We start from the raw sequence: 27,036 nt of genomic DNA on the forward strand, positions 1-27,036 counted from the left end.
AAAATACTCTACTGGTTGAGCATCTACTGGAGTAAATACTGGGCCTGTCACTGCTATAAACTGCTGAATTGTAGGAGATTTATCTCTGTTTATGTTGGTTATATTCTTCCAAGCACTGGCATCACTTCTACTCACATCCTCATCATTACTGCTACCAGCCTTTTCATCACTGTCACTTCCAGATGTAAAGTCATTACAATCACAATTAAATCCTGATTCACTGTCATCTCTTGCTACTAAATCTAAAAAGTCACTGTCATCTCTGAATCTCTTAGTAATTTCGGTACTAGTACTTGCTTTATGAGAATAATCTCGGGAGGTTCTTTTAGAAGTCGCCATGACGGTAAACTAAAGTCAAACTCTCGAAAAATTCGGTAAATAAAAGCTAAAACCGAAGCAAGAAAAATAAAAGTTGATAAATTATTTAGAACAATTTTGTAATTTTTTTCGAAAGTTTATTTATTCATCACTGCTAAAAACGATCGTTTTTTTTTTAACCTTGAAGTCAATTTTTGAGGCTAACTGAAACTACTATATCTTAGCTTGCTATTAGTAAAAAAAGTAAACAAAAAACGGCATTTAGCTAACCAGAAACGGCAATAATAAAATACGTTACCGAAATGACAAAAACGTCGCACTGCCTATTAGCAGCCGTATCGCAAAGCGACAAAAACGTCGCACTGCCCACGAAAGGGTTAAGCGGCAATGATCAAGTAGCTGTCAGTCAACCATGAAAGACTTGTGTTTTTGCAAAATAATGTAGCGGTAGCTAGATCTTTTAGTTCTGATGACTATATGTCACGATTTAAATGGGTATATTCAAGCACCAAAGAATATTTGACTTTAGTTGGCAGATACATTTTCACCATTGTCATACACTACATCAAGTGATTTATTGTTTCACCTTAACGTTTAACAATGTTGTAGGAATAATTGGATCGTTGTGATGGCTAATAATTCCAGATATGGAGCTATGTCCAATGCAAACGCGCCATGGCAGCCACCTATGGAACCATCTGGTGTGTATTGTTGTGCTTGTCCCATTCTGACTTTCTTTTAAATTTCCCTAATATGTCGGAAAAAACTAACCAAATTTAGGTCCACTGTGTTTTTAAATGCAGTAGTGCTATCTTTTATTAGACGTAGGATTTGTTTTTGATACTTTCGTACCAAACCGGTTAGTTTGTCCATGAACACAATTTGTTTTGCTAGAAATCGATTACCGTCAATTCTTCATTTCCAATTGCCTCAACTTACAAATTTTCAACATAATTATGTATACAATGCACAATTTAAAAAGATATTTTACTATAGACTCAAAATGATTTTCAGCATACGATGTTCAGAGTTTAGTAAAAGTTAAAAAGATGTACAATTACTAAGGCCGTAAAGAAGCCTAGTTAGTTCAAACTCCACACTAGTAGAATGCTCGGCATTCTATGGTAATAAGATAATTACAAATGAATTTGAGTAACTTACCTCATAAGCTACATTAGTAGCCTAAATCTTTACTAAAACAGAAACCGTGTTTGAAGCCATTTTAATAATCGTTACACTTAACGATCAGTCTAGTTAATAACCCCAAGCGAGTATTTTAACTGGTGTAATTAATGTCACCACAGTCATTTATCGCTATGGTCAGTTTGAGAGCAAAGTGTAGTGGTTCCGTGTACTTGTTCGTGTACTCGGGATAGTTTGAGAGCAAAGTGTAGTGGCTCCGTGTACTTGTTCGTGTACTCGGGAGTCGTGTACTCGGGAGAGTTTAAGAGCAAAGTGTAGTGGTTACGTGTACTTGTTCGTGTACTCGGGAGTCGTGTACTCGGGAGTCGTGTACTCGGGAGAGTTTGAGAGCAAAGTGTAGTGGTTACGTGTACTTGTTCTTGTACTCGGGAGTCGTGTACTCGGGAGAGTCTGAGAGCAAAGTGTAGTGGTTACGTGTACTTGTTCTTGTACTGGGAAGAGTTTGAGAGCAAAGTGTAATGGCTCCGTGTACTTGTTCTTGTACTCGGGAGAGTTTGAGAGCAAAGTGTAGTGGCTCCGTGTACTTGTTCGTTTACTCGGGAGTCGTGTACTCGGGAGTTGAATGTCGGGAGTTCAATTCCAGTGCTGTGCAGATTTTCTATTGCTAAATTTTAATCGCTACGATTGGACACAGGGAGGTAGACTGACAAACATGAGACAAACATTGAGATTTGAAAACCTCCAACTCGTTAGACTCTTGCATTACCAAGCCTACTCGACGGTCTCTAAGTAACAATAAATACATTTTTTATTATTACTGCTTAATTAATTGTTTATTATACTCTACTTACATCACACATCGGCTCCATTACTATTGGTATTTATTTGCTGCTCAGCATTTATTTAATTAATCATCAAGTTTTGGGCTTGAAAAGAACTAAATATTTGTGTGTATTCTGATGGACTATTTTATATAACATACACGTGGAAGGGTTTTAAAATACGAAGCATGTTCTTGAATGAATCAAATTTGTTTGTACAGTTGTCTTTAGAAATACAAGTCTTCATCTTGAAAGGACTTTGGTAAAATATCGCCTATGAGCAAATGCGACTAAGAAAGTGTAACATTGCCTTAATGAGCTTTATTCTGAAGCTCATATAGATTTTTGTTTTGCTTTTTATGTTAAACTGCTTTGATCTAGTAGAATATAGGAAAATAAAATATCTTTATTGTAGAAGTGTTGGTGTATGACACTTTCTCTTTGAAACCTTTAAAGGTCGTGAATTCATATCTCTCTGTTTGATCCGTTCAGCTGAAAGTGACAAATTTGATCCGGAAAACCCATGCGCATAGCAGTTTAGTGAAAGATTAAAACTTAGCTTCAAGTGTGTGTTTAGTAAGCTAAATTGATTCAAGTTAAATTCAAAGTTGCTGTTACATAGGGTCACAAAAGTTTAGTGTACCTAATGCTTTGCTCTCAAGTCTCTCTCAGACTGCCGTTATTCACAACATCTGTCTCGAAGGTAAAAATCCATATAGTAGTGTAGATAGTGATGTTACATTTTATAGCCGATCAACAACTAAATAGGTAGGTATTTGTTACTTTTTTAGCACATTTACTAAATTACAACAATTGAAAACACGTTCTTCCACCGTAATATCGTGTTAAGGTGTTTTCTTTATAGTATGCTAATGGATAAGTTTGTACTTGAATATTTTATATAGGAAACCGTGCCTTGAGATGCGAGTAAATAAGCTCAGTCCCCTAACGCATTAAGCTTGTATATCGAGGTATGACTGTATAGCAAAAAGTTGTGTAAGCGGGTTATTTGTCTACTTCTAGAATATGGCTGTTCCATATTTAATTAGCATATCATTTAAGCAGGTCTCAATGAACTAAAGTATTAAGCTTTGCGAACTTTCTTCATGTGCTCAAACATGACAACTGCGTGCTGTCTCAGTGACTGCATGTAACTATCGCAATGACTCATAGTGGACCGATTATTTTATATTACACAGTAGATGCCGTATAACTTAAACCACTTTTTATGTAAATTCTATTGAATACAAATAATTCATGTAAAGTAAGAAATTCCATATGACGTAAAGCATTAAATTGGTGCAAGCTCTCAAATTTGATTTGAATACCGAGAGTTACATGGTTAGCCTTAAAGGTATTGTTTTCATTCTTACTACCCTTGGAGAGAAAATGGCGTATAGGAGTATCTGGAGTGTCTACTATGTATATTTTTTATACTTTATTTTGGACATAGAATTTTTTTCTGTGCAGCATAGACTTTGCTGTCTGAAGATGTAAAAAAATCAATTCGAGTTGTCATTGACGGTGTACGGTTTCCAAGTGTAAATGCTAAGAAATGTGAAAAAGTTTTTGATAAAAACTAATGATGTCACTGTTCTGTGCAGCCATTGGATTAAAAATTTAAAGGTTTACTTGCAACAAAATTCACATTACAGTTATTTGATATCAAAAGATTCACCATGTTTTACTCTGTTGTGTTGTAGGTACAAAATATGTGGAAATGTGATTACAAGCTCTTGAAAGTCCAAAAAACCAATTGGTTATCAGATTGGAATTTAAATAGTTTATCTACCTTTCATAAAAGACAGATTATTTTGAAGGCTGAATTTAGATAATAATGGGTTTTAAGACACCCATCTTTATCATTCTAAATCGGACTAAACATCCCTAACTTCCGTTCCTAAAAAGCTAGGCTACGTCACATATTTATGGGCGGAGCTTGTTGTGCCGATTGTGTAGTTTTTGAGACGGATGTTAAAACGCTTTTAAAATACTTTCATGGCTTTTAAAGTTAGTCGACCAATGTTTATTTTGAGTACAAAATCGAAGTCAGCGTGTCTGGTTTACCTAGAAAAAACGATAAAAGTTGTATGTGGCAGTTATTGTTTAAATAAGAATGACTAGATGCTGTAATGGTTTGTTTATTCACTCAATAGTGCAGAATTGGAACCCTGGACCTACAGGAGCACAGAAGAGCTGGGATCTCCCTGCAAACTCTCCGGTTGGTCAGCTCTTTCCTGCGCATAAGCCATTCTCTTACAATTCTGGTAACGACCAAGGAAACTTCAAAAATGAGCCGACTGGGCTAGGAGGCATGTCAGGCCCGTTCAATTCCGGCGGTCCAAGGAATGATGCGCCACCGCATGCTGGTCCAAGCATTCTAAAAGCACCGCCCCGAGCAGGTTGGCAGGAGCAAGCTGGCTGGCAAAAAGTAATTCTTTTTTTTACTTGGCATTACTCTAATATTTCTTGCATATTTAGGAGGGTATAGCGTGAAGTAGGGTACCATGACAATATTGGTTTTGTTTTAATAAGGCCCAAAACTAGTAAACTTTGTGTTGAAAAATGACCACTTTCTATATCATAGCCGAGTATGAAAATTTTTTTGCTTCTAGCTGTAAAAAGTTTCTCATGTAGTTCAAAATGGCTCGAAGCATTTGTGGGTGAAGCAAGTTTATTAAAAAAGGAGCGTTATCACTTGAAAGTTTTGTAACCTTTTTACTCAGAAGTCAGTAAAGTTTGTCTGTTGCCATCGTATTTGTGTATGATATGACTATTATTCTTGTCGGTCGATTAGTTGTGCTCCTTAGTGCTAGATCTCTTCGTGTATCCAGGCTGACTCTCTGCAAAGCCATTATTATGTATCGGCTCAGACAGATTACGGAGACTATAAAGATATGTATCCAGGTAAAAATACCAACCCATTACCATCTCTCATCTTGTGACACTTTATATGACAGTACCATCGCATCTACCTTTCTCACTGTTTTTCTCATTCAATTCTGTAGCATCTACTTCTGTATAACTATCTCAATACCATGGTATCTACTTCTGTATAACTATCTCAATACCATGGTATCTACTTCTGTATAACTATCTCAATACCATGGTATCTACTTCTGTATAACTATCTCAATACCATGGTATCTACTTCTGTATAACTATCTCAATACCATGGTATCTACTTCTGTATAACTATCTCAATACCATAGTATCTACTTCTGTATAACTATCTCAATACCATGGTATCTACTTCTGTATAACTATCTCAATGCCATGGTATCTACTTCTGTATAACTATCTCGATACCATGACATCTACTTCTGTATAACTATCTCAATACCATGGTATGTACTTCTATATAAGTGTCTCAATACCATGATATCTACTTCTGTATAACTATCTCAATACTACGGTATCTACTTCTGTATAACTATCTCAATACTACGGTATCTACTTCTGTGTAACTATCTCAATACCATAGTATCTACTTCTGTATTATTATCTCAATACCATGGTATCTACTTCTGTCTAACTATCTCAATACCATGGTATCTACTTCTGTATAACTATCTCAATGCCATGGTATCTACTTCTGTCTAACTATCTCAATATCATGGTATCTACATCATTCTAACTGTCCCAATACCCTGTATCTATCACTTTAAACTCTCAAAATACCGACCGGGCACCTTAATCTTCTGCTCTGTTTTAGCACGAGTTCTTAAAGTTCCTGCAATTGTTTCCAAATGTTTGGACGATAAGTATTTGTAGGCAGTGCACCAGATTCCTATAGCATTTTACTAATAAGCAATATTTATTCTTCATCAGTTGTAGTCTAAAGTAATATTAATGTACAGTATCAGATTATATTACTGCACTTCGATGTTGTTCTCATTATTATAACCATTATTTCATCACGCTGCCAATATTTCTAGAACAATCCATCAACAGATTTTCCATGGATAACAAAGGCTTTCAACAAAAACCTAGGCCAAGATTTTCACCACGACCTTCACAGACTGAAGTATTTCGCAGCGTCAATGAAAGGATAACATCTCGAATGAAAGGCCCAGGGTTTCGTCAGAAAAGTCCATGGCAACCGAAATATTCGTTCCCCAAAAAAGCTCCAAAAGCGCAGGGGCCCATAAATAACTTTAGCGTAAGCTAAATTTTGGTTTTCTGGTATCATTGCCCGTGTCTAGTAATAGGGTAGTGGTTTGTTAGAGTGATTGCTTCGCGCCCTTACTTGGGCTCTCTCTTTCACAACTAATTTGACCGAGTTTAAGTTAAATGTTTATTTTTAGTACTACCATGGTTGTTTTTACTGTTTGTTATTGGAGCTTGAAATTGTTTGCTTCATATTTTGTCATTAATCTGCTCCGTATTGGGGTTGGATCTATAACATTAATTGGTTGCCATGTCAAGTGAAATTAACTGACTTTTGAATAAAACATTAGGATATTGTCATGGTACCTACGAATCGTATAATCTATTTGTTGTGAAATTGAAGAACATTAGGCTTAGGTAGAATTTGGCTTTGCATTTGAATTTGGTAGAATTCTTGTTTTTGTGATTTGTCCTATCATGTAAAACAGAAAATACATTGGTGCTCATGATAATTCATTCATAACCTATGTTTTGCCGGTTACCATTGCATGTAGGTTTAGAAATTGATTTTTTGTCACATTTATGCATTGAATTTATGCATTGATAGTTTTCTGGTGTTTATATTATAAATAATTATAGGCCAGTTGGGTATGTTTACATCCGTGATTGGTTGAACCATGATACGTTAATACTTAATTTATATAATATTGGCACCTTTGTAGAAGGAGCCTGCACTTAACCCTGTTCAATTGTTGAATAATAAAGGATTATCCGGAGTAACCTGGGAGTCCAAGACCTTTCCGAACGATGATGCATCAGTCATTATTTATGTGTCCATCTTGAAATACGATTCTAAGCAGTACAACGGAATAGGTAAGTGCACATGCTTCAGTGTACATAAGCACACGCTTTGTGCTTCAGTGCGCAAGAGTACTTCAGTTGTCCTGATTTCTGTGCATGCAGATTGTTTTATGAGTTTTGAAGGTTTTCATGTCAGCAATGCTATCTTTTCGGCATAAACATGGTTAAAGATGTGGTTGCGTCAAATTTGAGTTAATTTTAAAAGAAAGTATTATTTTTTTGTCTCTCAGTTGGTATGTTGTTTGTTGTGTTAGGCAATCTCATTGTCAAGGCATTTGAAGATTAAAATCGAAAAAAATTGATCGTGGTAAAATCGCTCAGGCCACAAAAACATGCTCAGTCTTGCCCAAAATGATGTAACGCGTGATACAACCTGGCTTTATCTCTCATATTCACATCGACTAATGTGATAAAAGTCCAGTTCTACACGGCTCTTTTGGCATATATTTTATTTTGTATTTGCTCATGTTGGCTAAAACAAAATTTTAAATTCAGCTTCAGATACATTATTATGAATGTTTCAAATGCCTCAAATAAGGGAAGTTTTAAACTTGCCATATTAACTTCCTTAAATGCTGTGTAAACATTTGAGTACCGACTACCAATTCTACCTGTCTACGGTAATTATGTCATCGAGTTAGCTTATTTCATCATGGCCTTTGTATCAGCTAAGTTCTCAGTTGCTACACGCACACCGGAAACTAGCTACTAAATACGTAAAATAGGCACGCCACCATCTTTTGAAATAATATGTTCGAATATATGGCGAAACCAACTGCAACCCAAAAAGTCATGTATAGTTTACATTATTTAGTCATTATTAGTACCAGTTTGTAGAAAGTTTTACTGTTCCCATTCGATTAGTTAATTCAAGTACAAAACGAATGGTTTTATGAGTTGACCGAAATAATGAACACCAAACGCCAATTTTGTTGAAATCAATTAACCCACCAATTCTGTTAAAGGATTACTAAAGCCATTATTGCACCTGGTTGGCGGTTTGTGGACTCACTTGTTTTCACTTGGTAGGGTATAAAATTCTTTAACCTTAATATTTGGTCTGTTGGAATTGAGTCGAGCTATGCAAAAGTATCTGTCACTACAGCTCTGATTACACTTCATAAATCTACCTATCAGAGAAGATTTCAGCACAGATGATAACAGGGCTATAATGTATTCAATACGTTCTGCAAATCATGTTTTGCATTATTTTCAACAATATTATTTTTTTCTATAATTTTTACAAGCAAAAAATTTTTTATCTTGGCATAAAGCTTTTATTAAAATATCCATAAAAGTTGTGGCCACTCACATAGTTTCAGCTCATACAATAGGAAAAATTCATTTACTGCAGCAAACTCAAACAAAACATCATGATTTATGCAGCACACATTCAAGTCTCTTTTTCTATTTATGGCAATTTCTACACTGGCAAAGCTGCTTCGCCGGTGAGACCACATAAACATCCTGTAATCAATAAAACAAATGCAATAAATGTATGTCATTCATAGATATGTCATTCTAACGTGTATCTACTGAAAGCTTTCAAATTGGGTGTTAGATTGTGAGTGTAATTTTAAAAATGAATAAATGTTTAATAAAAGCATAAGTACGCCAAGCCAACGATTCGAAGCTTTGGTTCTTGAAGTTAAAGATGTGCATTGATCAATCGATTTTCCTCACATTCTACAAGTGAGAAGTGAACATCTAAAGTCAAATCATAAATCTAATTTACTAGCTAAAAGAAAATTTGAAGCAAATCTAGCTAGGTGAAACGATAAAAAATTATAAAACGATGATTGGTGATAGCAAAAAGTTATATTTCTAGTTGTTAGTAAATGTATGCATGAGCACTAAATTTATTACCTTTAGTACCCTACAGGATGAATTTATTCGCGGAGTTAAATTTCGCGAAAGTTGCCAAATCATGCATATTCGCGGATTAATTTATTCGCGGCTGAACACTGTCACTCTCTATGAAGAGTTAACTCTATTGCGGCTAGCAATAGATTTAACCCTGTAATACATATCATAATGTCCAGATCAGAATCATTATCGTCCTCAACTACGGTATTAGAGGTTGATGGAGTAGATTTCAATGTCAAAAGACTGTAGGAAAGGTTTTTGCGATGACGAAGCCATGCCGAATAACTTGTGAAAACCTTGAATAATTTTGTAAAGATGTTTGATGCGATGGCAATAAAACTCGAAGCCCCGGCGATGATTTTAAAGAAGTTTTGGAACTTGGCTACGTTTAGTCCTTCTGCCCAGCGGCTATTTTTGCGATGACGCCATTCTGCATATCTTGTGACAACCTTGAATAATTTTGTAAAGAAATGTGATGCATTGGCAATGGGGTTAACTCAAAGCCCTAGCAATGGTTTTAAAAAGGTTTTGGAACTCAACTACGTTTAGTATTTATGCTTAGCGGCTAGTTTTTAATTTTGAGGCAGTAGTTATTCGCTCTTGTCATTAAAAATAGAACTAATTTTTGGTGATTGGCTAATGAAGCGATTTTATATTTATCGCTTGTGGACTCTTTTCAGATGTATCACTCGTTACGTCACGAATGAAGCTCCCGCTGGAATCTGAGTTTTTTAAAAGATGGCCTTGTTCAAACGCATATATCTCTGGACAGGATTAGTCTACAAAGACAAAAATGACATCAAATTGTAGCTGATGTTTTAGCCTTTTATTGGTCTTGATTTCATTAAATCGACCTTTTTGACGCAACCACATCTTTAAGGGTGAAGTGAATAAAAATTGTAGGCTAAATAGCAGAGAAAGTAGTAGGCTATATAGCAGAGAAAGTAGTAGGCTATATAACAAAGAAAGTAGTAGGCTATATAGCAGAGAAAGTAGTAGGCTATATAGCAGAGAGAGTATAAGGCTACATAGCAGAGAAAGTAGTAGGCTATATACCAGTGAATGTGGTAGGCTATACAGCAGAGAAAGTAGTAGGCTATATAGCAGAGAAAATATCAGGTCGTGTAGCAGAATTCATATGCTATATAGCAGAGGATGTCATAGGTGATTAATCATGAACCATCCTTGCAGTCAGATCACTTGGAAAAATAAATTTAAATGAACGCGAAATATCGATATTTTCTGATAAAATCTACTAGTTTTGTATAAGTTCGTCCTTAAGGAATATTTTAGACCTAGTAGCTTTTGGAATCCGTTCATGCTCAGAGCTTTATAGCCAGATGCCTTGTATCCAAACATACATGGAGTTTAGTTAGTGACACACGCTCTTTCGCATGTCGCTGCTTGCAGGGAGAACAAAGATGGATGCCATGAATGATGCAGCCAAATATTTGTTAAAGAGCCTTGGTAACACAGTTCCAATCTACCTGGATGAGGTAAGGCATCTCCTCTTGCTGCCATTCTTGAAATTGTTATGATTTATTTGGGTCGCATCTCAGCTTTCCTGAAGTTTTTATGATTTATTTGGGTCACTCTTCAGAATCCCTGAAATTGTTGGATTATCTGGGTCGCACCTCAAAATCCCTGAAGTTTGTAAAATTTGCCTGTGTCACTCCTAAGAATCCCTGAAATTGTTAAGATTTATCTGGGTCATTCCTCAGAATCCTTGAAATTGTTGAGATTTACCTGTGTCACTCCTAAGAATCCCTGAAATTGTTAAGATTTATCTGGGTCACTCCTCAGAATTCTTGAAAGTGTTGAGATTTACCTGGGTCACTCCTCAAAATCACCGAAATTGTTAAGATTTATCTGGGTTACTCAAAATTCCTGAAATTGTTAAGATTTATTTGGGTCACTCCTCAAAATCACCGAAATTGTTAAGATTTATCTGGGTCATTCTTAAAATCCCCGAAATTGTAAAGATTTATCTGGGTCACTCCTCAGACTCCCTGAAATTGTTAAGATTTATCTGGGTCATTCTTTGAAATCCCCGAAATTGTTAAGATTTATCTGGGTCACTCCTCAGACTCCCTGAAATTGTTATCACAAAGATATGCTCTCGGTTAAATTACAGTTTCAGTCTTCAGCACAGCAGACGCTTTATCTTGCTTTCACATTTATCATATCATTGAAGTCTTTTCTTCTATGTCCAGAATGTTGCGGAGACCGCCGCTGTCACTCAGCTCTACATCGCTCTTGCCGCCAAGAAGTGTAAAGTCAAGTTAGATTTCATCTATTCGGCTTTTGGACCGCCCTTTGAATGCCTTGTTGTGTTTGGTGGCTTCACTTTCATCGGAATGGGTGCGTTTCTCACTTGTTGTTACCTTAAATCTATAGTACATGATTTTGTATTTAAAGTGGCTGTTTCTGATTGTGAGCGGGCGTGCCACATTAACAATTATAAATATTGTTTTTAATGAGAATATAAAAAATACTTATGGATCATGGCACTCCTGGGGGGGACACCTCATATCACTGGCCAGATTCTTATATATTCTAGTTTTTTGTTTCATAATTTGGAATTTACTAAGAGGACATTGTTGGTTTCAAGTAGTGATCAAATGAACGGGTCTGTTTAAATTTGGCTTGTATTTGATCGTCTTCGGGCCATAGCAGTGATTGCTTCTCCTCTGATGTCTGTAAGTTAAGGATTGCACTGTTAACTATTGTGATCTTATGCAGGGACGACAAAGAAACTAGCTAAGGCTGCCGCAGCAGTACGGGTTTTGGACTCGATAACGACAGAACAAGTGACGGTAGAACCTACCTTGGCTGAGGTAATTCTAAGATTTTGCTGTATCTTTATCTTAACCATCTCATTTTGATTTCTGAGACACAGATTTCTAAAAGGCTTAGCATTAAGTTCTGAGAGTGAGTTAGAGGAATTTGCTAAGATCTGTTCAGCAGAGAATCTTTCTCCATGTAACACATTCGTATAGAGCAAGACCTTTGCACAGCTAGATTACCGACCTTATAGAATGTAAGTTGGTAGCCTGTACTATAGACAAAGTTCTCACCTTTTTTAGTTTTTGTCATGTTGTAGAACTATGACACACGTATATACTAGGTGAATGCCCGGCATTGCCCAGGAAATAAAAAGTCTTTGGACAGAAAATTTATTTTTATTTAACATATACACCATTTACCATTCTAGCTTTCAAACTTCATATCATAAGAAAAGTATTTTTTGTGCAGTTCAATTGAATTATAGATATGATTGCATCAAGTTTTAGTTGATTTTAACAGAAAGTATTGACTTTTTCCTATCAGTTTGTTGTTTAAGACGATCTCATTGTCAAGATATTTAAAGATTGAAATCGAAAAATTTTGATCGCGGTAAAATCGCTCAGAAAAAAAGATGTTCCCAGACTTGCCCAAAAAATTATGTATATAGTGAAACAGTCTGTCTCGATCTCTTGTATTCACATTGGCTATTGCGATAAAAGTCTAGTCCTACGCGGCTCTATTGACATATATTTTATTTTGTATTTGCTCATGATTGCTAGGATAAAATTTTTAATCTACATGTCGCTACGGATACATTATTATAAATGTCTCAAGCGCCTCAAATAAGGGAAATTAGAAATTTGTCATATTAGTTTCCTCTGAATGCTGTGTAAACATCTGAGAACCGACTATGATTCTGCCAGTCTACGGTAATTAGGTCGTCGAGTTAACTTATTTCATCATGACTTTTGTATCAGCGAAGTTCTCAGTTGCTACCCACACCGGAAACTAATTACAAAATAAAATAAGCAAGTCGCGTCTTTGAAAAAATACGTTCGAATATATGGCGGAACCAACTGCATCTATAAAAAAGTCACGTATTATAGTCAACATTATCTAGTCATTATTAGTACCAATTTGTAAAAAAAGATTTACTGGTCACATTTAATTAGTTGATTCAAGTACAAAACAAATGGTTTTATGAGTTGACCGAAATAGTGAACGCTAAACAACATCAATTTATTTGAAATCAATCAATCCACCGACTCTGGCAAAGGGTTAATAAAGCCATTCTGGCACCTGGTTTTGACTCACCTGTTTTCACTTAGCAGCGCGGAACATAAAATTTTTGCACTTTTATTATTTGGTTCATTGGAATTAAGTCGAGCTATGCAAAAGTACCTGTCAATACAGCTCTGATTACACTTCATAATCCCATCTATCAGACAAGATTTCAGTACAGGTGGCAATGGGGCTATGATGTGTTCAATATGCTCTGCAAATCATGTTTTTATTATATTCAACAATTTTATTTGATTATATAATTTTCACAAGCCAAAAAATTTTCATCTTGGGTAGCCACTCGCATAGTTTCAGCTCACATGATAGGACAAATTAATCTACTGCAGCAAACTCAAACAAAACATATCATGGTTTGTGCAGCACACATTCCTGTCTCTCTTTCCCATTTATGGCAGTTTCCAGACTGACACAATTGCTCCTGTAATCATCCTGTAAGCAATAAAACAATTGTCATAAATATATGTCATTTATAGATATGTTGTTCTAACGCTTATCTACTGAACGCTTTCAATTTTGGAGTTATATAGATTGCGAGTGTACTTTTCAAAATAAATAACTTTTTAACAAAAGCATAAGTATTCTAAGCCAACGATTTGTAACTTTCTATCTGGGAGTTGAAAATGAACATTGATATATCGATTCTTCTCACTTTCTACAAGTGAGAAGTGAACATAAATGCTAATCATAAATCTAATTTAGTAGCTAGAACAGAGCCAAAGAAAATTTGAAGCAAATTTAGCTAGGTGAAACGATGATTGGTGATAGCAGAATGTTATAATTTTATTAATTAGTAAATGTATTCATGAGTACTTAAATTATTACCTTTAGTATATATTTAACACCTGTTCATCAATCTAAGCCATTGTATTGCTAGATGCTATTGATTAATTAAGAAGCCGTTAATTTAACAAGAAACACCAATTATTTTTTGACAAGAATTCACAGTGCATCACGCACGCATGCACAGAAAGTTACATTATAGTCTCAAACAGGAAAATATAATCTGAATGTAAGCACAACAGCACATATATAGGAGATTCAAAGTTGAAGATAAATTTGCCTCCCATTCTCTTATCTTCCTCTGCAGCATAACGCTGCTGATGCCTGTCATCTCTAACCATAAGCTGTCTGCCCCGATCTTTAACCACCTGATGCTCAGAAAACTCTGAGTGGCCTTCGCTGGCACTAGCAGCATCGTTACAATTCTGTTGTTCGTCAATAAAATGTGTCGATGCTATAATTGAATAAATTAACAGTGTCAATTAATTCAGTAAATGTCGATGCGCGATCTAGTAGTCCAGTGAAATTCCTAATGATGAGCATCTTCGAGTTCACAGACAAAGCATTTTACGAGTGATAACATTTATTATGACCTATATAAAATTTAGCATTTATTTTGACCTATATTGAAATTTCGTGCTGATGATTAGCTAAAGAAACCTTATATTTATCGCCCATTGAGTCTTTTCACATGTGTCACTATACCCGTCACTAATAAAGCACTTTCTCAAATCTGAATGTTTCAAAAAATGATCTCATTTAAACCCTTATATCTCTAGACAGGATTAGTCTACTAAGACAAAAATGGCAGCAAATTGTAGCTGATGTTTCAGCCTTTTATTGGTCTTAGTTTCATTTGATCGACCTCTTTGACGAATCACATCTCTGAGAGAAAAAATAAAACAACTGTAAAAGCTTTCAAACTTTTTTTAAATCACTAACTTTTAAATTTCATATCGGGAAAGAAGTGTTTTGTTGAAATAAATTGAGAGGAAAAATAAAACTAAAGGTTTTTAAATATTAATGTGAAATCCTCAGTAAGCATTTGTTAAATGTAGTCTGTTTTGCTATGATTACAACGAAAAGTCATTTGGTATACGATTATATGATTCTAGTTCCGTTTCACTGTTAACATCATAAGGCGAGAATATTGTGTAGACGTACAGAGTGGTATGGAAACCCATAGTAATTATCTAATGCAAACTAATGACCTTAATCTAATGACAGGGGAATTTCTAGTATGTCATTTAGCGTGTGCAATCTAGAAAAGGGTATACGATATATGATAAGAACGATAGATATTAAGGACTGCTGACTGTGCATAGCTCAGCGGTTAAATGCGTGGTTAGAAACTTGCGGTTGCAATCTCCGCGAGTTCAAATCCAGCACGAAGTGAGATTTTTATTTCAAGATTTTAATAGCTATAACTAGACAAGCAGACATCTGAACAAACAGATATTGACAACCTTCAGATTTATATAGATAGTCGACAGCCTAAGTTTGCGCCTCAAACTTGCTATACAGCTGTCAAACAGTATTACGCGCTCATGTTTGCGGTCTGCGTGTGCTATTCTCATGTTAGTGATAGCTGCAAGAGTTAGTACAAATCCTAGCGGATGGTACTATTCTTATATTTGTTTGCTTGTCGTACAAAGACTCGTGGTTTATATTCTGTTGTGATTTTGAAGGATATGGATACGACTCTTCAGAGCATGCCTTTGGCCGAGTTGAACAAAAAATTGGGTAGGGCAGATACTCTGGAGTGGGTGACGGAATCAGTCAAGTGCCAATTAACTAACAGAGTCATGCATACAGCATATGTCACTGTCGATGGTCGACAGTTTATAGGTCAAGGTAATTCGTAGTTCCAGTTACTACAACATAATTAATCCATTCTGAGGCCATTTGTGTTATAGGGATTTTACTTTATCCAGAATGTACAATACATGTACACGTAAATAGCCTAGCCCATTTCAAGATTTTCCGAAACCACCCCTTTGGCGGTTCAGAATGAACAAAATTTTAATGACTGCACAGTAACTGTGGCACTATTGATTTGTATTGGCTACTTTTCCCTTTTTTCCTATCACTTCCATTTGGTTTATGAGTATGATTGCGATAGTTTTATGTAAAGGGAGGTGCACGCCTTGAATTGCTAGAGAGAAAATGGTACTTTTAAGGCTAGCAATGGGACTCCCATTATTCATATTGAATTTGTGAACTTGCACCTACTTGGCGTTTTACGTTATGATTCCTCGCGAGTACCCCACACATTTGTGGGGGAATTACGGTAGTTGCAGTATTGTTTGATGCTCATGAGCAGCCAGTGGTGGAAGTTTTTTTTGCCAGCGGATATGCACAGGTCTCCACAGCAAGTCGCTGAAAAGTGTTTCTAAAAATCGCCATCAGTGTTCAACGTCTGTGAGCTTTCTAGTCGATTTCTTGCTGTATAATGGTTGCATTCAGTGAAGCGCGCTAGTGGATTCTTCCGAATGAATAACATGTGGTTTACTCATCTTGAAAGTACCATTTCTGAAGAATTCCGGGCTTATAGAAATGTTCAGAAGTTCCAAAAATCCAACTCATTAGGAGGACTAATCCAATCTTGCTCAAAAAGCACGCAATTATGTCAATGTATTTTTAATGTGCGGTAGGATGATAGTACAGTATTTAGGTCACTCCTATGAATCCCTGAAATTGTTATGATTTCTGTACAGTACAACAAAACCGCTTCTAAATCTTTATAAATAAGAAAGTCAATCAGTAAACGAGTTGTTAAGCAATCGCTAATGTCAATTATTCCATGGAAACAAGCTAAATACAGTGTGCCGTTTTATTATGATGACACTGTTATACAATTTTTTTCTCTCTCCATTCGAAATATTTTTTGCTATTCGATATCAACAACAATTTCTAAAGTTCAAATTTGGCAGTCGGTCTGCTGAATACGTCAGAGTAGCGAGTATGCCAAAATGCTATTTGCCGAAATCCCCCTCCAACACATCAAAGAGACACGATGCTTGATTCTGGACTATTCGTTATAAGTGATAGTGAAAACGAAACCGGAAACAGATTGATGATGAAATTTTAGCCAAAAAAGATGAAGTTCAGTAAAATGGTGAAAAATACATACTGCAACTTAGCTTTAAGTGCTTGTTTAGTAAGCTAAATTCATTAGTTAAATTCAACATATATGTTACATGTCTGTTTCTAAGGTAAGAACTCCCTATGATACGTATTGCACATAGTACATTGCAACGTTACATTTCGTTGCAGACCATAACCACCAAATATACTAAATTTACTGTGGATAACTATAGTTATTAAGGTTAACATATTATTTCGTTACTAATTTTCAATATGTACAGTACGTATATAAAATTTTGATGATTTTTACCAGGGGTGTTTGCATTAGATATTCACTATGGGTTTTTATATCCCTCTATAAGAAATTATCACCTTATGATGCCTACAATGGAACAAGTTAAAGGCATATGTTGGGGGTCGACTGTATCAGGTCTTATGAAGACCAGTGAGTTTCCTATTTTTTCTCAAACTACAACTTGTTGGAGCCCAGACTATCTCACTCATGTAACATAAAGCACTTTAAACTAGACAGTCCTGTGTTCTTTTGCTCAAGTAACACCTTTTTAGCATTACTCATTCCCTTTTACATTATGCCGTATTTGCTCATGCTTATGAGTGTTTGCAAACACTGTTTAAACTCTGTGACTCGGTTTAATACATCTTATCCTGTTGCGTTGATTTTTCTTTAGACGCTAGCAAAAAAGGCGCCAAGAATGCTGCTGCAGCGCAGATCCTACACGCCGCCGAGAGAAACTCGTTAGTATTACCTTCCCCTCCCCCGAAACAAGCGACCAAACGGACAGCTTCGGCCATGGAAGGAGCGGGTGAATCTGAAGATGAGCCGGATGCCAAAGTGAGTCGGTTTTAATTATACATCTAAACCACACACCCGCTGGTGTTGGCATCATCCGCTTTTAGGTTTCTTTGGAATTATGGCCACGCATCATCAAGAATGAGTGTCAGCATCCCTGGTGCCTACATGCGGTACTGAGTTCAAGTCTGATTATTCTCATCTTGCCTTCTTTCGTGCACATATTCTGGAGAAGATTCAGTTTATGCTATTTATGCTTATGTTGTTTCTTCGGGAGTAAATAAGTGAACCTTCAACGTGTCCATTGAACTTTCATCAACCATCAACGTGTTCATATAATTATTGTAGGTTTACCATATCAGCAGCATTATTCACGGTAGCTGTTCGATGCAGTTGGTCTATTCCGGGCATCATTCATTTTCATCACTTGTTTTTTATGGTTGAGTTGGTCCGACTCAACTTCAGAGTCGTATAATGCAACTCTGACGAAATGCAGTTTATTTAGCTTGTGAGGTAATCAGGGTTAATCTCATGTTTATCCAGGCATTTTAAACCTGCAAATAGAGCCGTCAAACCATTTTGTCAGTTGGTGCACACTACATGCGCAGATCTACGTGTACTCAGTAGCTTCTTTCACAGCCAACTACTAATTTTGTTTTAATCCTTTCAATCGATAGCATAATAGCTTTTTCAGTCTCCACCAAGCCTCAATTGAAATTATTCTAGAAAAAGGCAGACGTCATGACACTCACGGCCAAGGTCAACAAGGCTTTCGCCGGCAGCCCACTCGTCTGGGACTGTGTGAGCACCGGACCATCTCACCAGCCGCAGTTCACTCTCAAAACTACCATCGATGGCAAGCCTTTTACTGGCACTGGTGCGTTGAGTTACTCGCTTACATGTGGATGCTTGGAGTTGTTCACTCAGCTAACAAATTTAATTGCTTCATTGTTCCGTGTATTTAATTTAGTGCAATGATAGATATGTTGAAAGAAGGAGCAAACAAAACTAGTCATAAACCATAACATATATACGGCATAACAAATGTATGCTATATGTTATATCATCTATACACTATATCAGCTATCCTTCGTTTTTTCGTGATGTCACTACGTTAGTGCGGAACTGTGAATTATCGCGGTCCGCTATCTTGGTAGACAACCTTTACCGTTGAAAACACTAAGCTTCTGCAAATAATTTTGCGAATGACGCTGTTGTTTGCAATGTTGCTCAGCGACGCTGAACACTTTCACCTAGAAAATCCCGATATAAACTAAACATAGCACTAAATAATACTATTCAATAACGCAAAGTGAACGAGGATGACGCTTGTTTGTCTACAAATATGGTGGCGTTTCCACGAAAGAGCGCGTGTGCAAATGGATTGATGAAGTCAAAAAATGAAGGATATGCTATATCAGCTATACTCTATTAGCTATACACTATAATAACTATTGTAAAATCTCTATTTGTACGCCGCCTTCATTTGAGCTCAACTTCTAATAGAATGCCACTATATAGGAAGGGTTAAAAAACCAATGTCACCCTTTAATTGACCGCCACCTCTATTTTCTCGCCGCTTTGATATTTGATCTTTACAAACCGATAATAGACAGTGATCAGTAGAAAAGTGTCTACAAAATAGTATTAATAATGACTCGGCTACATCAATAACCATTAACATTTTCGTTACTGCTCTGTAGCGGTTGCCATGATTCTAGTAACGGTGTATCTGACAAGATCAATTGTCACAATTATTAAAACTACACTCTGATTCAAAGTCGCTAAGGTCTAAATCGTATCCATCGTTTTTAGATTCATCCATAATATGGTTTACAATCTTACCTGAAGACATTAAAGCGTTTTCATGAATGATGATAATGCTCTTCAGGAACACCGTAGGACGTAATAGCAGCCTTTGTTATGGCATATTTTAACACGACGTCATGTCCGTTTTCTAACTTCAAAACATTACGATTTTTTTCAAACTTTGAAAGCAACACCATCGAAATAGTTAATAACAGTACCGCGCCAATGTTCTATAATCAAAGTAGCTCATTGGTTAACTCAGTCTAATATTTTGATGTAAGTGAAAAATAGTTTAGCAAAAATGCGGAGACTGACGCCATTAATGTCGGATCCATCCGAAGGAGAGTGTAAAAAGTAGGCAGCGGGAACATTGCTTTGCCTGTAAAAGGGCTGAATTTATTTTTCAAAAACTGACAAGCTAGTCAAAAGATGCCACCTTTAATTAGCCCCTCTATAATAGGGGAAGGATTAAAAAATAGAGTGTCATGGTCTTCAAATAGGTTTTACAGTGTATGCTATATCAACTATACAGTATATCAGCTAAATACTATATCAGCCATACACCATATCAGGTAAATGCTGTATCAACTATATGTTGTAATGATATTAGTACAAGTGCGAGTTATCCTCTCATGTTTATGTTTTCATTAAGAGTAGACAATTCTTGCATTTAACGAGCACATTATATTCATGTCTGGGGATGACCATGCGTTTTCGGTTAAATACAAAATTAAAGAAAAACGATCTTATATCGCTCTCGTTATAATCCAAGCCATCCTCTCCATCTGTGTAATACAACATGGTGGCAGCGGTCTAAACTTGTTCCTGGGTGTCATGCAAGGTGTTTCGCCTCCACACGGCTTAGATCTGAGGGCTGATGATCTCTCTGGAGAGTGGAGAAAATGGTCCAGATCATTTGAAGATTATTTGCTGGCCATAGATTTGGTGGCAACAAGCAAGGCTGCAGAAAAACGAAAGCTTGCCTTGTTCAAACATGTAGGAGGTGAAGATGTAAGGGAAGTATATTCACAGCTGGAATTTACAACTGACCCTGATGAAAATGGTCTGATTCATGAGATAGAAGAAGGAACAGAGGGGAGGAAGTTAAATGACGTGTTAAAGAAATTTCAAGATTATTACAACCCAAGGTCCGGAACTATAGTGAATAGATTTCAATTCCACGGCTGCACTCAGTCAGGTGAGTCATGTGATGTATATCTTATGAGGCTGAAGAGGCTAGCTGAAGGGTGTCAGTTTGAAACACAGAGGGATTTACTCATCAGAGATAAACTACTCTTTGGAATGGATGATGTGAAGCTTCGTGATAAGCTAATGAGAGCCTGATGAGAAGCTCACTTTAGAGTACGTTGTCAAGGCAATTCGAGTGCAAGAAATGGCAGTCAAGTTCAAAAATGTGACTGCCACCCCACAGCAAGAAAAGCAGGAAATCAAGGATGGAGATATTGAGGTAGTAAGGAGTGAAAGGAAAAGCTGGAAAACCAAACCAGCAATAAAAGCAGTTGGTGGAGACTTTTGTGGCAGATGTGGAAGAAATCATAGCAAGCAAGTAAGGTGCCCCGCTATGGGTCAAAAATGCAGAAACTGTGATAAATTTAACCACTTTGCCAGACAGTGCAGAGGAAGAGCAGAAATAAATGCTCTAAAAGAAGATGAAACTGAGGTTCAGGAGGAGGTTTATTTAGGGGAAATAAACCTAGTGGAATCCATCAACACAGGAGCATGGCATTCTACAGTCAAAGTAGACACAAGCTTGAAGAAGGGGCAAACAGTCAGCTTTAAATTGGACACTGGGGCTGCACTAAGTGTTTGTGGACCAAATCACTTCAAAGGGAGATTGGAGCCTTCAACTAAAAGATTATACGGGGCAGGTAAAACAGTTAAATTGCTTAGGGGTTATAAGATGCCGCATCCAAGCTGGTAAATTTGCCACAAAAGAAGATATATATGTAGTTGAGAATCAACAGACACCATTGCTGAGCAGAAAAGCCTGTGAAACACTACAGTTAATATCAGTGGATGTTGACAGATGTGAAGTGAGTGATGTGAATGTGGACCAGCAGCTGTTCAAGGGTCTAGGAAAAGTGAAGAGTGAACATTCCATCACACTAAAGGAGGATGCCATACCTTTTGCCATACACGTCCCTAGACCAATAGCATTCCCGCTAAAGAAACAAGCAGAGCAAGCATTAGATGAGATGGTGAAGGATGGAGTCATCACGCCAATTACTGAAGCAACACCCTGGGTTGCACCAATGGTCGTTGTACCAAAAAATGGCCAAGACAAAGTTAGAATTTGTACAGACTTCACCCAACTCAACAAATATGTGATGAGGGAAATTCATCCAATGGCCACTGTAGAGAGCAGTCTTGCTAGTCTGGGAAACGGTGTAAAGTTTTCAAAAATTGATGCTAACAGTGGATTTTTTCAGATACCACTCAGTCAAGAGTCAAAAAAGTTGACTACTTTTTTGACTCATAAGGGAAGATACATGTATGAAAGACTTCCCCAAGGCCTTTGTAGTGCCCCGGAAATATTTTCAGCAGAAATGAATAGAATGCTGAATGGGATTGAAGGAGTGATAGTTCATATGGACGATGTGTGTGTATTTGGAGAAACGGAAGAGAAACATGACAAAAGTTTGGAGCTGGTCCTGGCCGCAATCAAGACGGCGGGTATGACACTGAACAAGTCAAAATGTAAGTTTGGTCAAAAAAGTGTGGAGTTTCTTGGGTATATCATCTCCAAGGAGGGTATAAGCACTGGACCGCGAATACAAGGAATACAAGACTTTCCCCCATCCACTTCCGCGACAGCTGTAAGAAGTTTTCTTGGTCTTGCAAATCAATATGCACGCTTCTCAGAGAAGCTGGCTGAGAAGAGTGCCCCTCTGAGGGCTTTGCTGAAGACAGGTATTGAATGGCACTGGGGTTATGCGCAGGAGAGTGCATTTCAAGAAGTCAAAGAGCTGTTCAGCAAACCAAGCATCCTTGCTCCATACAGTACAGAAAAGCCCACATTTGTGACCACAGACGCCAGCAATCAAGGACTAGGAGCTACTCTGAGTCAACTTCAAGGTGACGGCACTCGTAAGCTAGTGGCGGCTACTAGTAGATCCCTTAGTGAAACTGAGCAACGTTATGCAGCAATAGAAAAGGAGACGCTAGGAGTGTGCTGGGCAATGGAGAAATTTTCTCATTATGTCTTAGGAATGAAAGATGTAACGATTGAAACAGATCACAAAGCCCTCATTCCCTTGTTCGGTAATCAGTTTCTAGATAAGCTGCCTCCCAGAATTCAAGGCTTCAAATTGCGACTACAGAGATTCTACTATGATATCAAATATGTGAGTGGAACTGACAACAAGGCAGCGGATGCACTATCACGATATAATACTAGGGAACCAGAACAAAGTGATATAGTACGAGTAGAAGTGATTGAGAGCTACGTACGAGAGAGTGTGCATTGGAATGGAAGCTGCGACAGATTTGAGAAATTCAAAATGGACCAAAGGGAAGATGAAACTTTGAGACAGGTTATTCATTATGTTGAACAGGGTTGGCCAGTTTACCTTTCATCCATGGACACAATCCTGAGGCCGTACTTTGAAAGGCGAGGACTACTTACTATGAACAAGGGACTGCTGATGCTAGGCATGAGTTTGGTGGTTCCCCTATCCCAGAGAAGTCAGGTTCTTGAAGATATACACCTGGGACATTTAGGCATTACTAAATGCCAAGCAAGGGCTAGAAACAGTTTGTGGTGGCTGTCTATGGCAAAGGCAATAGAGGTACAGATAGCTAATTGGGAAGTGTGTAAGAGAGAATTGAATATAACATACGAACCCCTGAGACCTTCCGCTACCCCTGATCGCCCTTGGCAAATGTTAGGCACTGACTTGTTTCAAAAACAACTACCTGATAGTGACAGATTATTATTCAAGATACCCTGAGATAGCTTTACTAGGTAGAGATACTACATCAAAGAATGTCATATCCCACATGAAAAGTATGTTTTCCCGGCACGGTATTCCAGATTGTTTAGTGTCTGACAACGGACCGCAGTATTCATCTGAGGACTTTCAGATATTTGCAAAAGCATATGGATTCACCCATGTCACAAGTAGCCCGAAGTATGCTCGTGGCAATGGTGCAGCTGAGAGAGCGGTTGCAACAGTAAAATCCTTGCTCAGCAAGGAGAAAGATCCATACATAGCTCTCCTTGCCTACAGAGCATCACCACAGTTAGGAGTATACTCTCCTGCTGAATTGCTTATGGGACGGATGCTGAAGACAACTTTGTCAGTACATCCTGATAGTCTAATGCCAAAGCTACCCGATCATGAGAAGTTTAAAGCCAAGAACGAGCTTTACAAAGAGAGAATGAAGATGAACCACGATATCAATCCTAAGGTAAAAGATCTTCCAGCAGTGTGTGGTGGAGATCGTGTTATGGTGAGAGATAGTAGCCAGGAGGGCACAGTACGCACAGCTAACCAAGATGGCGATCGAAAGGTTATCATAGAGGGAGATAATGGTCAGCACTTGGTACGGAACAGGTCAGCAGTAATCTCAGTTAATGACTCAGAAAGAACAGTTCATCTGACATTAACTCTGCGGAAAGACGCAGAGTTAATGTCAGATCAGCTATGACGGCAACCCCGAGGATGAGTATGCGGCTCAGGCAACAGCCAGATAAATATGAGGCATAAGCTTAAGAGTATGGTAACTACCATACTGCGACATGCTGCTACATCATATCGCTGAGCAACAAACTATGAACTATGGTAACTACCATACTGCGACATGCTGCTACATCATATCGCTGAGCAACAAACTATGAACTCTAAACAATCACAATTGCATATTATTACGTACCTTATCTTGACAAATATTCTTGTTGTTTACTTGCGTTGCATTTACCCATACAAATTTACGATAGCTTATGTGGTTGTCACAGGTTTTATGTGCCGATTTATCTTAGTAGATCATTATATAGATATGCCAGCTTTTGAGCTTGTGAACGGATGTTGTAATGATATTAGTACAAGTGCGAGTTATCCTCTCATGTTTATGTTTTCATTAAGAGTAGACAATTCTTGCATTTAACGAGCACATTATATTCATGTCTGGGGATGACCATGCGTTTTCGGTTAAATACAAAATTAAAGAAAAACGATCTTATATCGCTCACGTTATAATCCAAGCCATCCTCTCCATCTGTGTAATACAACACTATACACTATATCAGCCAAATGCTGTCTCAACTATTATTAATACACTATATTAGCTATACACTATATCAGCTGTACACTATATCAGCTATACATTGTATCAACTATACACTATATCAGCCAAATGCTGTCTCAACTATACACTATATTAGCTATACACTATATTGCTATACACTATACATGTAATTAAAACAAGTTTCTCATCAAATATCAGAGTCAGAATTTTGAATCTAGACGTCTGTCACTTAAATATTGTCTTGTCATAATAAATATATTAGTATAAAAAATATAGCAATAAGATTGAGCATTTAGAAGTGCAGTAGCTTGTAAAAGCTGCCTTAGAAACAACCAAATATATCCGCTTCAGTTTTGCTTCCCTTTGTTTATATACTATGTGATTACATAATGCTGCCCATAATGCCCAACTTTGTGTATGTTCAGGCCAATCAAAACGCCCTATCTGCAGATACCCTAGGACACTTATGTATTCGCCTCATCTAACTTTCGCGTTTTCGTGGAGTCATCCTTTCGCGAAAATTTCATTAGCGAAACTAAACTATCATAACGAACGAGTGAAAACGCGGAATTAAATAGCTTTGTTCATTGATACGGTAGAATGGAATTTTATAACGACATTTATTTTAACGTTTTTAACGACCACTATAGCATCGTTAAAATATAAACCAACAAAATAATTTGACTCAAAATTTATTACGTTATTATTTTGCAATTAATTATGATTATTTTCCCATTAGGAATGATTTATAATGATAGGAAATTGATGTCAATGCACACGCATTAGTAGCGTTATCGTTTGTTGGGGACATCAATCAATGCAGTGAGCACCGCGTGTTGAAAGAAAATAAGACACACTGACACTCACAGTACTACACAAGCAGCATGGCTCTGGAAAGGTTTGGATTCACCACTGACACCTCTTCAATAACTTGTAATGGTTCAGAAGATGAGGCAATAGAGAAAGAGTTAGCTCTGATAAATAACGCTAATAAAAAGGAAGAGAAGAAGTTATAATAACTACACACTGCTAGTATCTGTAGCTGTAGTATTACTAGCAGCTGTATCATGTATGTATTTGTATACAACTTTTAATTACTGTAATAAATATGTTCAGCAATTATTAGCAGCAGTTGAGTGTTTGGGAAAATGTTAAAATTAATACCTATACACAACACCGTTGATCGTTAAAATAAAAATACGTTAATATAAAAACAAGCTAAATTGTGACAAAAACGTTAAAATTTTCAGCGTAATTAAATTCCATTCTTCAGTAGTCCAAGAAACAAATGGCAGCAAGCGATCACATTGCATTATCGATCTTGGCCATACAATTCTATCTGCGGTTCACAATTACAAACTAGTCCCAAAATGAAAATATTTTCTTACCGGTGAACCAAACCTGAGGAATATAATTATGTTTGTTCCACTGCATTTATTTTCACATCATTATATTTTCGCACTGATCAGAGTTGCGAAATTAAGTTGCAGCGAAATTTTGCTCTGTGTGCTACTCACGAAACTAAATACTAGCGAAATATAAGTGTCCTAGGGTAGGGTGCTTTGATTGCCACTTTATGTGTGGTAAGTGTGGATAGGGCGTTTTGCACATAGTGAAAAGTGCTATTTGTGGTGGTGTGAGAAGTATGAAATTTTGGGACATGTTAGATCTCAACCTAACTTACATAGAAGGACAAAAAAGTGAATTTTGAAAAAATTGTCAGATAGAGGGTTTTGCTTGCTTAGGGCAGTATACCCTATATCAGCTATACACTATATCCGCTGTACATTTTATCAACTATACACTATATCTGATATACATTATATCATATCAGCTATAAGCTATATAAGCTATAGGCTATATCAGTTCCATACGTTATAGATGTATATTATTCCACCAAATTAAATGACTCATTCTGTTAATGGTTGTACATGATCGGAGCAAGATAACTCTAACCTGAATACAAATCAATCTGTTTTTTAACTATCCACTCCGAGATATATTTCAACTTCTAGACTCATGAAAAGTAATTAGTTTCATCCGATACTGAAGTTCAGACACATGTTATGGTAT

The 27,036-nt window shown here is 37.0% G+C and overlaps 1 protein-coding gene across 3 annotated transcripts in view; it reads left to right on the forward strand.

Moving 5' to 3' along the window:
- The first annotated feature begins 926 nt into the window (after positions 1–926).
- The window catches only part of LOC137407303 (A-to-I RNA editing regulator adr-1-like), a 49,897-nt gene continuing 23,787 nt past the window's right edge, over positions 927–27,036 (forward strand). The window contains exons 1-11 of one of the 3 annotated variants that reach the window (XM_068093910.1): positions 927–1,019; positions 4,439–4,713; positions 5,117–5,189; positions 6,221–6,444; positions 7,115–7,265; positions 10,530–10,615; positions 11,333–11,480; positions 11,862–11,956; positions 15,677–15,842; positions 17,765–17,928; positions 18,613–18,763. In XM_068093910.1, the coding sequence (XP_067950011.1) occupies positions 947–1,019; positions 4,439–4,713; positions 5,117–5,189; positions 6,221–6,444; positions 7,115–7,265; positions 10,530–10,615; positions 11,333–11,480; positions 11,862–11,956; positions 15,677–15,842; positions 17,765–17,928; positions 18,613–18,763 (1,606 nt within the window). In that variant the 5' untranslated portion in view covers positions 927–946. The remainder of the gene's footprint in view (positions 1,020–4,438; positions 4,714–5,116; positions 5,190–6,220; positions 6,445–7,114; positions 7,266–10,529; positions 10,616–11,332; positions 11,481–11,861; positions 11,957–15,676; positions 15,843–17,764; positions 17,929–18,612; positions 18,764–27,036) is intronic. The other 2 variants (XM_068093911.1, XM_068093912.1) reach the window with 2 other exon arrangements.

The sequence above is a fragment of the Watersipora subatra genome, chromosome 10 (assembly GCF_963576615.1).
Source record: "Watersipora subatra chromosome 10, tzWatSuba1.1, whole genome shotgun sequence".
Classification (NCBI taxonomy): domain Eukaryota; kingdom Metazoa; phylum Bryozoa; class Gymnolaemata; order Cheilostomatida; family Watersiporidae; genus Watersipora; species Watersipora subatra.